Raw genomic sequence first — 11,940 nt, 5'->3', positions numbered from 1 at the left:
CAGTCTGGGCCAGGCAGGGCTCAGGAGGACTACTGTGCACATCAGTCTCTTTCTATCTCGAATATTCTGTTCTTTACTGGCAAGACGGTTGAAATGGGAAAGGGAGAAGGAGATGGAGGACACTGATTGGCTGGTCTCCAGGGACCTCAGCCCGGGTGCCGTTATCTGGACTGCTGGGGGTCAAGGCTATTCTATCGGTATCTCGTTGGGCCAATGGAAACACCTGTGAGAATATGACCCCAGCATAATGATGGGCCAGATGGCAACAGCTGTAACTGGGCCTGTAGACCCAGGGAGGTGAATCAGGGGCAGGTTGGATAATCTTGTTGGACAGCTATCTGCCCATGGTACAGATCAGGGAGACGGCTCCAGAGGAGGACTAGGTCAACCAGCGGAAGGACAGAGGCTGTCACTGGACACACTACTCTACCGCCCATCTTAGAGCAATCACAGGGATGCAAACGCTGATGGGGGGAAAGGAGGAAGAACATATCAATTGCCTTCTAAACAGCTAAGAAAGAAGTCTGAGAAATACAAAAGCCAGCCAAGAGGATCTGCATCACGGGTGTGTTACAGGCCAATGACTTTGTAATGGTAGCAAGACAGCTTCCTGGGAAGCAGGACACCACGCGTGAAATTCACCTTACAAATGAGTGGAGTTTCTTCTTACTTTTGTCATAAAACAAAGGCGCAAAGTTAGAAGAAATAAAGATGAATTGGTCAAAATAAATTCAAAATCTTATCCTGCAATGCACTTGAAAAATGAACCCAAAACATATCATAGGTGACCCAATGAAACACAGCCTAGTATGGGAAGCAGAGTGATGGTTGCTGTCCAGTAAACTTTGAGACAAAAGAAGAAAAGAAAAGAAAGGCAGAAATAAAATCGCAGAAATGGAAGGTTTTATTGAAAGAAAACCAGACATAATTGAAGGTCAGGAAACAATTCCCAAGCTCACAACTGAATAAGCAATTAAAAAGAGTGAGCCGCCCCTTCCCTGGTGGCTAGGACTGAGTCCCCGCCCCGAAGGCCAGGAAAAATCTATTGCACAATTAGTTCATCACTATTAAAGTGAAAAGCCAAAGCAGCCCAGGCTCTTTCTTTGGAAGCACAGGGACCGTAGCACACTGCACACCTTTACATGGCCAAGGCTTGCAGGCTGACATGGGGGGGGGGGGCAGCAAAGGCGGAGACTTTCAGAGATGAAAATAACTGTTATCCTCTAAGGTACAAGTGTGTACCCGTGACAGAAACTGTCTGTGGCATTGAAACGTCATGATGAGTGAGGAGCATAATGGACTAAAGTACTCAGACACGCTTTATGATGAGGGGATGATGGTGACAGCTGAGAAAATGCAGATGTGCGGGCATCTGGCTTGACATCAAAAATGTGATACGTGGTTCTAAAGCAGGTGTTCCAACTCACACGGGCTTCAGACTAAGATGGGGGCAGCAAAATCAGTGCACACTCGGTGGCTCCTGACAGGGCAGTGGGACGCCGGGGAAAACAGGTGTGACACGCAAAGCAACAAAAGGAGAAAGAAAACGATGAGGTTCCCTCAGAACTCAGTGTCTCAGTACAGCCGCTGCACAGGGGGCTTCCTGGGGTCTAAACAGGCGAGCCTCGGTCCCTATCTCCTTCCTGCACCCACACTGCAGAGTGCAGGGGCCACCGCAGAGCACACTTCCAAAAAGCCACAAATCTGAACACGTGAACACACACAACACTCCACGTGGCTAGGGGGGCGGTGCTCACAAAACTGGGTTTGACAGTGAACATTCTGAGATGCCAAAGCGTTTCTTCTCTCCCCTTCCTAGACCTTTGGGTTGACCCTCAGCAGCCAGCAGGGAAGGGACAGTGCACACCTGGCACTACCTAAGGCACCAAGGACAAGAGAGGCCTGCGGGGCACCTGAGGTATTTCCAGACGGGTTCACACCAGGGCTGCACCATTCAACCCACAACAGAGGCCACCTCAGAGGAACTCAAACCAGCAGCGTGGGTGGCTATCTCGAAAGAAAAACGAATAGGTGTGACAGAGGTGGCTGGCTTTCCTGTGGTGGATCAGGGCCCAGAGTGAGTCACAGAGGAGGACAGAGAGGGGCCGCGGCCCCTGGTGGTCACCTTCGAGCGGCTTCACAATCTGCAGCTTCTCGGGCAGGTAGGAGCGACTGCTGAAGGACATGCCGGAGAAGCCCGTGAACTCGGAGAAGCGTGAGTGTGTGCCCAGGGACATGATGCTCTCGGTGGGCGTGAGGGACCCACTGTGCAGCTCGCCCTTCTCGGCCAGCTCCCGCAGCTTCCTCTCCTGCTCCTCCTCGAAGAACCTCCGCTCAGACAGGTAGTTCTCCCGGCGCAGCGACAGCCGCCTGAGTGCGGTCTCCAGGTCGTGGGAGCCAGGGGTGCCTGGGGTGCCTGGCTTCTTATTGCGCTCCTCGTTCCTGGAGAAGACAGGGGGTAATCACTTAAGGCCAGCAAAGGGCACCGAGGACCTCCCCGCCCCCGGGCAAGGCCACTGCTTGGACGGGAGATGGTCCTGGGAGGCCAGGCCAGCAGGGTGGGAAGCAGACAGCGGAAGCAGCTCCTCCTCTGGGGCTGAGCTGACTTTTCCTAGAGACAGACAGGTGGCTGCACCAGGACGGACTGAGAATTTGCACATAAGCAAATACGTGTTTTCATAAACATCTCCCTCCTGGTTGTTTTTGGAAGACCTCTTGCAGGTCACCAGAGGGGAACTGATTCAAGGGGCTCCCTTCTGGATCTTAGATGAAAGGCCCTGGGTTGTCAGTTGTGAATGAAACCAACAGGCTCTGTAAGGCTCAACTGGTCCAAAGTACCGGTTTTAGTAAGTCAGAGGGCCAGGGTGCACAGACCGGATGATGGGATGGGGGTTGGGTTCTACAGGGCTTTAGGGTGGAAAGAACTCTGACCATGGCTAAGGAGCCCACAGCTGACGGCCCTCTTTACCCCACCTTCTAAAGCAAATCAGAGAGCCTGGGGCCTCCTCACCCTTCCCAGCACCCAAGCTCCCAAGGGGTCACGGTGCTGATCCGGCATGTTAGAGAAAAGCACTCTGGGCATAAGCTTGAGATATTCCTTCAGAAAACACCAGTGCTGTACATACGGGGGTCATGGGGTGTGGAGAAGTCTACCCCTCACCCGCCTCTCTCTGATGGTGGTTGATGCCCCGTTCATGGGGGCTCTCTTCTCCCCTCTCTGCAACAGAAGGCAAAAAGTCCACTGCTCACCCCAGGTCGGCTGCCTCAGTTTCCAGGAGGATGCTGTTGGTCTTGTTGTCAAGGACCACGTTGCCAACATCGCTGCCATAGAAGCTGGAGCGGGGGGTGCTGACGCAGCTGGACAGGAGGGAGTTCATGGCGGAGGACTGGTTGGAGCCAGGGATGTTCATAGGGGAAGGGGTCAGTGATCTCCGCTTGACCACTTGGTTCATGTTTCTCACGGTCTCAAAGACACGCTTCTGGTGACTGGGGAGAACATGGCAGCCATGAGCAGTATGTCAGGAAGAACCTGGAGCTAGCCCCTCCACAGACGGCCACCTCCAAAGGAGCTCCCTGAGTGGCCTGCTGTCTGAGGACTTCTCGTGTTCCTGAGGGTGTGGGCGACTCCATCATAGTATGGACTAGGGAGATGCGATACCCAATGAACGACTCTAGAATAATAGCTCAACACTAGGGTCAGCTGGCCCGAATGACACTGGCTATCACAGACCCAGCCTGCCCCAGAAACAACAGTCCTGAACTGTCGCTTCTGTCTTCAGTATGCTTGCTTCTTTCCGATCTACACCGGAATGCGGCCTCCACGAGGGCAGTGCTGGCTCATAGACATTTGCAGAATAAGTTTGGGTAACTATTCACATAAAAGAAAAAGCAAAACTTCAAACTAGTCTGAAGTTTCTCCTTGAGATGGTGAACATCCCACAAAGGTATTCTTAGAAACTGCCATTTCTAAGAACCTACAGTTTGGTTTGCATGTGTCTCCTTTTAAGGAGCAAAGGGTGGGCCCATTTCTGGACTGGCTGCTTCCTCTGGAGTGTGAGACCCGCACACACACCAAAGTCACCAGGACACTAGTCACATAGTCTCATATAAATTCTGCCTGAGGAGTTTGGGGAGGGAGAAAACATGGCCCCCAGATTCCTTCTAAATGCTCCAGGGAGGTCAAGCCTGAATCTGGAGTTAGGAGGGGAGCTGTAGGGGCAGAGACCCCAGGAGTCCCCAGAAGGAAACAGAAGCCTGGCTCACACCACGAAGGAGCTGTCTCTTTTCTTTAGAGCAGTACTTTCCATTAGGGGAAAAGTGAGGTCGGCAGTGACAGGAAATACAGCACCCTTCCCCTCCCTGGAAGCTCATCTCGTAGTTTCTGTTGGTTTGCTTTGTTTTTGAGACAGGGACTCACTCCCACAGGCAGTAGTTAAAGATGGCCTTGAACTTCTGAGCCTCCTCCCTCCACTTTACCATGGCAGGGTTATATGGTGTTGGGGTAAGAACTTGGGGCTTCATGCATGCTAGCTAAGGCCTCTACCGGCTGAGCCATAGCCCCAGCCATTATCACGAGAAAAGAGCAGAGAGAAAGACCAGCTATTTCCTTTTCTTTATCCCGACAGGGAAGGACCACAGTTGTGGCATGGTAGGTTACAAACAGAACCAGTCCCGAGTCAGTTTGTGGGATCTTGAAACATAGAAGCCATGCATCCATACGTGATGTCTGGAGACTCCGGCTCTTCCAGCTGCAGCTCCTTACGCATAGTTCCCTCGATCTCTGCAGCCAGGGAGTCCTGGGAGAAGACAAAAGACATAGTCAAGTGAGAGTCACGTGAGCAGGACATCCATTCTGAGGTCTGAAGCCAGAGGAGCAACAAGAGAAAAAACAGGTGGTCCAGCAGTCTCCAGACTTCCTGCCACACAAAACAAGGCTAAACACAGTCTCTATAGAGAGAATCTGCCAAGCCATGGCCAAGGCAGGTCCTGAGCACCCAGCACCTTTGGGTGAGAGCGAACAGCCCCTAACACTCATGTGGCTGTGTGTCTAAGAGTCAGTCAGTTCCAGGCTCTCAAATGTTCTACAGTGCAGGATGGGGAACTCACGGGGGCACAGAGAATATGTTCACAACAGTGGGAACAAACATAGTTTCAAACATCTCCAAGGCTTCTGAAAGGCCCTCCATGGCCTCAGAGCCCCACAGGCCACACTAAGCATCTGTCCTCCAGGCCACCAGGTCTGCAGTCCCGGTCCTCAGGATTGTGACACCAGGAGGCCAAGGCTGCACCCACCTGCCAAGGGCTCTCCAGCTCTGCTGGGGAAGGTCCCTGCCTGTGTGAACTAAGTCACATACGTTTCCACCCCTGTCTTTCTCTGGGAGCTCCTCACCCCACCAGCTGACCACAACGTTCACCTTCACCATGTGCTTCCTCTCTGTAAGACTCCTGACCCCATGGCACCCCATCCTCTGTACATGTGAACCTCAACACTTTAACGCCTACTAGGTTTCTCTGAAGACACTGCTGCCCTTTGGGGGATAGAGGAGGGTGGCGTGAGCTTTAGGGTCAGGAAGAGGCTGATTCTTGAGACTTCCCAGGGGTACTCAGAGGGTTGACCCCACACGTGCCCCACCCAGCCCTCCAATCTGAGGAAGATTTATGAAAACAAAAGGCATAGTTCCCCCAACAATGTTCATGGGTCCCCAGATTCTATCTGTGGATTGCAGATGAAAAACTCCCACCACAAGGCAAAAGAGTCGTTGCTTAGTGAAACCTCCTAGTGACCGTTGAAATGGCAGAGAGCAAGAGGCAGATCTGGGAGCTCAGCTTCAGACTCGCAGGCACACAGGCGAGCTGTGACCTTTAGACAGCTTTAACAGCCTTTAATGCATGCACCGCACCGTTCAAAACAAACACCCTCAACGCCTGGGCTTGCCAAGAGCCCCAGAGGAGGCATGCAAAGGATTTCTGCAAACATGGAAGCCGAGGCTCTGTCCAGATGAAGCTGAGGCGCGTGTGCCTTTCCTCGAGCCATGGTTAATTCTCTTCTGAGCCACGGCATACTCAGGTGCCACGGCATACTCAGGTGCCACGGCATACTCAGGTGCCACGGCATACTCAGGTGCCACGGCATACTCAGGTGCCACGGCATACTCAGGTGCCATGGTATACTCGGGTGTCACGGCATACTCGGGTGCCACGGCATACTCGGGTGCCACGGCATACTCGGGTGCCACGGTATACTCAGGTGCCACGGCATACTCGGGTGCCACGGTATACTCAGGTGCCACGGCATACTCGGGTGCCACGGTATACTCAGGTGCCATGGTATACTCACTGAAGTCAAAAGACAACTTTTGGGGGTGAGTTCTTCCCTTCTGCCTTGTTGAGATGGGGTCCTTCTTATTCCTGCCACTTCTCAGTGTACTGCGGGCCTGCAAGCATCTAGCCAATTATCCCGTCTCCACCTCCCATCTCATAACAACGAATTCAGAATTACAGACGTACACCACCAGGTCCTGTTTTCATGTGGTTTCAGTTGAGCAGGCTTGCACGGTCAGTGTTTTACGTGCTGAGCCATCTCCCCAGCCCTGGTTTTGCAAGACAGCTTTAAGCCCTCAGTCATGCTCCACTGAGTTACCCAGTAAAGTCCTCGGTTCTCCGAGCTGGACTTGGCAGAACCGTCCCTCTGAGCTGTGCCTGTCCTCTCTGTCTGCAGTAAGCAGAAACAGACTTCCCAGGCAAGTATCGCAGCAAGAGATTCCTTCCTAAATCCTCTCTCGGCAGAGATGGCTAAGCTAGGGTTAACCCCTGGGGCCCATGTCAAGGTGGAAGAATAGAACCCTACTCCAGAGTTACCCTCTGACCTCCACACATGAACCATATACTATGTGCCCTCTCCCACCATCACCCACAACCACGATGACAATAAATAAACATTTTAAAATTAAAAACAAACAAACAAACAAAAAAAAAACAACTCTTCTTGCCTAAGAGAGAATTTGTTTTTTCTGCCAGGCCACTGGAACAAAGCCTGAATATACAGGAGCTCTAGGAGGCCTATTCTCAAGCCATCTGTCTGTCACCCCCCATGCGGTCCCTGCTGAGTGATACAGTTCTACACAGCCATGCGCAAACACGCATAGTACTGTGGGGCGCAGCTAATGTGTGGTCCCACCTTCCAGATGCTACGATCTGCTACAGAGAGAATGGGCAAGCTTGCTTCCTTGCAAGCAGATGTCACAGGGAAACAACTGGCTAAGAGGCTCAGCCCTCGTGTGGCCCAGTGTCCACAGGAAGGTCTAACTGGAGGCCCCTTTCTCCTTCATGCTCCCTTCGAAGCCCTGAAGTTGAGCAAGTCAGGACTAAAGAAATAAGAGAAGGGTTAATCCACACACAAAGACCAGGAAAAGTGTAGGCTCTTTGAGACATGGGGAAGGGGCTTCAGGGCACAACAATACACACAGAAATAGCAGCCATAGTACCATCTAACTAAACCAAATTCCCCGTAAAATTACAAAGGGTCAGTCCTAGGGAATTAGGAAAATTATCCCTAACAGCAGGAGTACACAGAACAGACGATGAAGGGCCAAATTAGGAAGCTTCCAGCTGGGCAGGCCCAGGTCCAAACAGGAAAGACGCATGCCCAGTGGTCAGCAAGGGACACGAAGCCCTGGCAAACATCTAGGGGACAGAGGGGCATGGGAGAACCCACTTACCATGGGGAACAGGCCCAGTGAGTGGTAGCGCCGGGACGTGGTGTTGGGCATCGTCTTGTTCCGCAGGTTCTTCAGCTCCTCCTGAGCCTCGTGAAGCATCTCCATGCACTCTGCATACTTGTCCTCCAGCTCCCGCAACTGCAGGAGAAAGCAGAGGGTGAGCACCCGGGTGCGGCATACCCCCAGTCCCACAACCATCTAACCGGCACCTCATGGAACCACGGCAAAGCAGGCTGGACCCACAAGGCTGGCCTTGCCTTCCACGCGGGGAAGGTTTCTAGACCTCACGGTGGGCAAGCAGACATACACTAGCTGGAAAAGGGCAAACCGGTCACCCTAGTTTCTGGCTGCATCTTTCACTTCTGTTTGATACAGGGGCTTTCTGTGTAGCCTAGGCTGGCCTAAACTCATAGCAATCCTCCTGCCTCAACCACTCATGGACTGGGATTACAGGCATGTACCACAATGCCCACATTCAAGACTTATCTTTGATCAGCTCTTTACATGTGTCTGTGGTTCTTTTATTCACCTACTTGGTGTCTGTCAGGAATTAGAATATGCCAAGCCCTGAGCTGGCACTGAATCCAGCCTCCTTGGCTTATAAGACCCACAAGAGGCAGTAGGCACAGAACCCAGGTAAAACAGTACCATGCTGATTTGACATTAAAATGTTTGCTTTGAGGGGAATGGCGTAGGCCTGTTGTGGGCAATGACTATGCCTTCCCTGGAACCCGAAGCCCTAGAGCATGGGAGCGGGGCACCTACCTCTGCTGTGAGTTGCCGCTGGGCATCCTTGGCAGCGCCTAGGTGCTGAACGAGCTCCTCATTCTCCACCGCACACTAAACATGGTAAAGACAAGTCACCTCTGATAAGACATGTGGAGGAACCCAGCTCTCCCCTCTGGTTACCTGTCAACAGTTCCGCCACCTGATTACCTGTCCCAACAGCCCTGTCTGGTTACCTGTCCCAACAGCCCTGTTTGTGAGAGTTCGGCACCTGTCCACAGAGGAGTGTGCACCTGACCCTGGAGCAGAACATCACCTTTCATATGATTTAAAAAGACACTCCTTATAAAATGTTTTCATTGGGGGGGGGTGTTTGCATGTACACGTGTGTGTGTGTGTGTGTGTGTCTGCCTACAGTGTGGAGGTCAGGGGACAACTTATGTGGGTTGGTTCTCTGGAGATGGAACTCAGGCCGTCAGCTTGTCAGCAGGTCCCCTTTCATGTAACTTTCTTCTTTGCGTATCTATTCTCCATGGCCCCACCCCCAACTCCAGAGCATGGCCGCTTTCTGGGGCTGGTCCTCTCCCCTCCCCTTCTGTGTTTTCTTCTTCCTCTCCTCATCAGCGGTATTTCCTCTCCTCCTTCCAATCAAAGCTCCATACAGGAAACCAATCAATCAGGCAGGCACACCGTTCTCCCATGGACTACATCTGATGGGAGGGGTAAAAACTACAGCGTGTGCCACGATTTGTAGGATAGAGCCCAAGACTCCATATGGATAGCACTGCTTTATGTAGGCCACTAATTTACAGATCAGAAAGCCTCTGCTGATTCGGGGCAGTGGGGTCGGCTCCTGAGCGCAGTAAGCCAGAAGAACCGCAGGCGGGGCTCAGGTAGGGAACCACCCTCTCCAGTAGCCACCAGCGCCATCTGGTGCAGCCAGGGACACAGAAGCCTTACGGCTTTGGCCTTCTTCTGTAGGTCCACGATCTGCGACAGCAGGTGTGTGATCTCCTCCTGCTGGCGAGCGGCATCTTCTGTCTTCTTGGCCAGCTCCTCTGAGATGCTTGCAATCTGGACGTTGGCGTCCCCTGTGACAAAGGAACGACAAGCGTGTGGCTGTGTTGGAAACGCACACCCAGAGCAAAGAGTGAACACGCTCTTAACGGGGAGGAGTGGAGATGGGCGCGAAGGGAGCCGCAGTGGGCATCTTTCCAAGTGGTGATGTGGCTCCTTCGGGCTACAAAGAGAAGGGCCCAGCCTTCACGTGGGCCGTCCCTCCTAGAATGGCTGACTCTAATGATGAAGGCTGTCCCCAAAGCAGGTCAGGCCGGCCCCAGGAAGGGAGCTGACGTGGTACACACTGCACTTGGCTGAACTCCAATGTTCCACCATGGACAGGTCCACACCATGACACTCTGTGGGGCGCAGAAGCCCATTTTACTATATGTGAATGTGGACTGTGTTTCATTTCACCAAAACGCCCTTTCTCTTAGCTTACCTGGAAACTTACACCAGAGGGATGGGAAACATCACTGATTTGAATAGCAAAGCTGAGAACTCTGCCCTTCCTTTTTCCAAATCAAACCACTGATTTGGGCCTAACCTGAGCATCAATAATTCCAATATTCCAATACAAAGTTTACATTAAAATTAAATATCCTCTTCGTTGTCAACATGGCTCTCAATTCACAAATGGGGCAAAGCTTGCCACACAGTCTGGCAGAGGCCTCCTGCTTTCAGAAAAAAGTCCCTGAGCTATGGGCTGGTGGGGACGGGGATGGGCGAATCTGAGAAGAGGAGAGAGGTGGGAGGGGCAGACATACTCAGCTCCTTCACGCAGTCATTCACCAGCTGCTGTTCCTTCTCCTCATAGGTGATGGTCTCTGTCTTCAGCTGACAGGCCTGTGGAAGGAGGCTCAGTCAGGGAACGGTGTTCACACAATCAGGACTGGCAGGTGGACCGGGGCCATGCACAGAGCTGGGCAAGCCCAGTTTCTGGGATGCTCCCCTTCAATGTCTCTGTGCCTGCCACCATTGCCCATCCAGGACAGACACCTCATCTGCAATCTCTGCCGAGGTCATGGGATGTTCCCAAAGGAGAGACCTGAAGGCTACCGACCACCAGAGGGCGTTGCACAGAGACGTGAGCACAAGCGCTCCACTGCAAGGCCACCAGAGGGCGCTGCACAGAAACATGAGCACAAGCGCTCCCCTGCAAGGCCAAGGCGTGTTGGTCTGTTTGCTGCTTCCTTGTGTGTGATCAGCAGGACAGTCAGAGATACATAGTGAGACCTTGTCTCAAAACAAATGTGACACACACACACATACACAGAGAGAGAGAGAGCACGCAAGCGAGCGAGCACATACTAGAGAGTTTGCTCCTGCTGAAAACAAGGGAAGACAATGAGCTATGGAAATGCTCAGCGAAGGAGTTAATGACAGGTGGCTCCAAGAGCTAGGGCCACAGGCAGACATGAAAATTCTGTGGGCAGACATGGGCCACCGGGAATCCACACCTGGATCAGAGTCCTTCAGCTAGCTCTTGGGAGGGAGGGGCTGGGTGCCTCGGACTGGGGTGGTCCCCTGGGCCAAAAGCCAGGAGACCGCAGCTGAAAGGCCTGGGCTCAGCATTCAGAGACACGGAGTAGCAGACTAAGCGGGGGTGATCTTATTGGTTGCCCTGCCTCGCAGTTCCCATTTGTAAAAAATGAAGGGCTGGCAGGTGTGTGGGGTCTACAGGGCCAGGTCATGCAAGAGTTCCTTGTAAGGTCCAGATGGGGAGTTCTTTCCAGTGTGAGATGGCCTGCCCCTCTGGAGGAGCACAGGGCCTGGTGGACAGGGTGGTGTCCTCTCTTGCCTACAGATGAGCCCAATGCTACGTAAGACAGAAAGCAGATCTGTTCTCCTCAGAGGTTTTAGAGGAGAAAAGGCTGATCTTCGAGCTGAGGGCACAACCCGGCCTTTGTCATCATTAACCCTGACATCTTCAAACGCCCTGCAGCCTGGTACAAACAGGATTTAGTGTAACCAGCTCCTGGCCTTGCTGTGAAGACTAACCGCATTCACAACAACAACCACAGCAGCAGCAACAACACAGACGGTGCCTGGCACAGCTCCTTCCTCTCCTTACAGGAAAGACTCAGAAGCCCAAGTTCCCAGGCTGCCTTGGCTCAGCCATTCTCAATGTAAAACTCCGTCTCCACGTTCTGGTACATGGTCTTCCTGGAGCAAATATGGACCTCATAATGTAACAGCTGGCATCAGTCCAGCCTTCAGGCCCTTGCTCAGGTTCTACTATGGAAGCCCAGGGACACCATGGGGAAAGGCCTGTACTCCTCAATCTTCACCCAGTCCAGAAGCAACACCCATACACGGCCGAGCCTGCCTCTGGACACCCTTGCCGGGGAGGACACGGCTGAGCCTGCCTCAGGACACCCTGGCTGGGGAGGACACGGCTGAGCCTGCCTCAGGACACCCTGGCTGGGGAGGACAC

At 52.9% G+C, this 11,940-nt stretch overlaps 1 protein-coding gene across 1 annotated transcript in view; it reads right to left on the bottom strand.

The window, feature by feature from the left end:
- Trak1 (trafficking kinesin protein 1) overlaps nt 1-11,940 on the bottom strand; it is a 105,970-nt gene that overhangs the window by 16,902 nt on the left and 77,128 nt on the right. The window contains exons 6-12 of the mRNA XM_005348216.3: nt 10,271-10,349; nt 9,405-9,535; nt 8,484-8,558; nt 7,719-7,856; nt 4,720-4,796; nt 3,250-3,486; nt 2,126-2,442 (exon numbers count right to left, since the gene is read on the bottom strand). Coding sequence (XP_005348273.1) covers nt 2,126-2,442; nt 3,250-3,486; nt 4,720-4,796; nt 7,719-7,856; nt 8,484-8,558; nt 9,405-9,535; nt 10,271-10,349 — 1,054 coding nt within the window. The remainder of the gene's footprint in view (nt 1-2,125; nt 2,443-3,249; nt 3,487-4,719; nt 4,797-7,718; nt 7,857-8,483; nt 8,559-9,404; nt 9,536-10,270; nt 10,350-11,940) is intronic.

The sequence above is a fragment of the Microtus ochrogaster genome, chromosome 5 (genome assembly GCF_000317375.1).
Source record: "Microtus ochrogaster isolate Prairie Vole_2 chromosome 5, MicOch1.0, whole genome shotgun sequence".
Taxonomy (NCBI): domain Eukaryota; kingdom Metazoa; phylum Chordata; class Mammalia; order Rodentia; family Cricetidae; genus Microtus; species Microtus ochrogaster.
The sequence above is the reverse complement of the archived record's forward strand: the minus strand, read 5'-3'. Positions and strand labels throughout refer to the sequence as shown.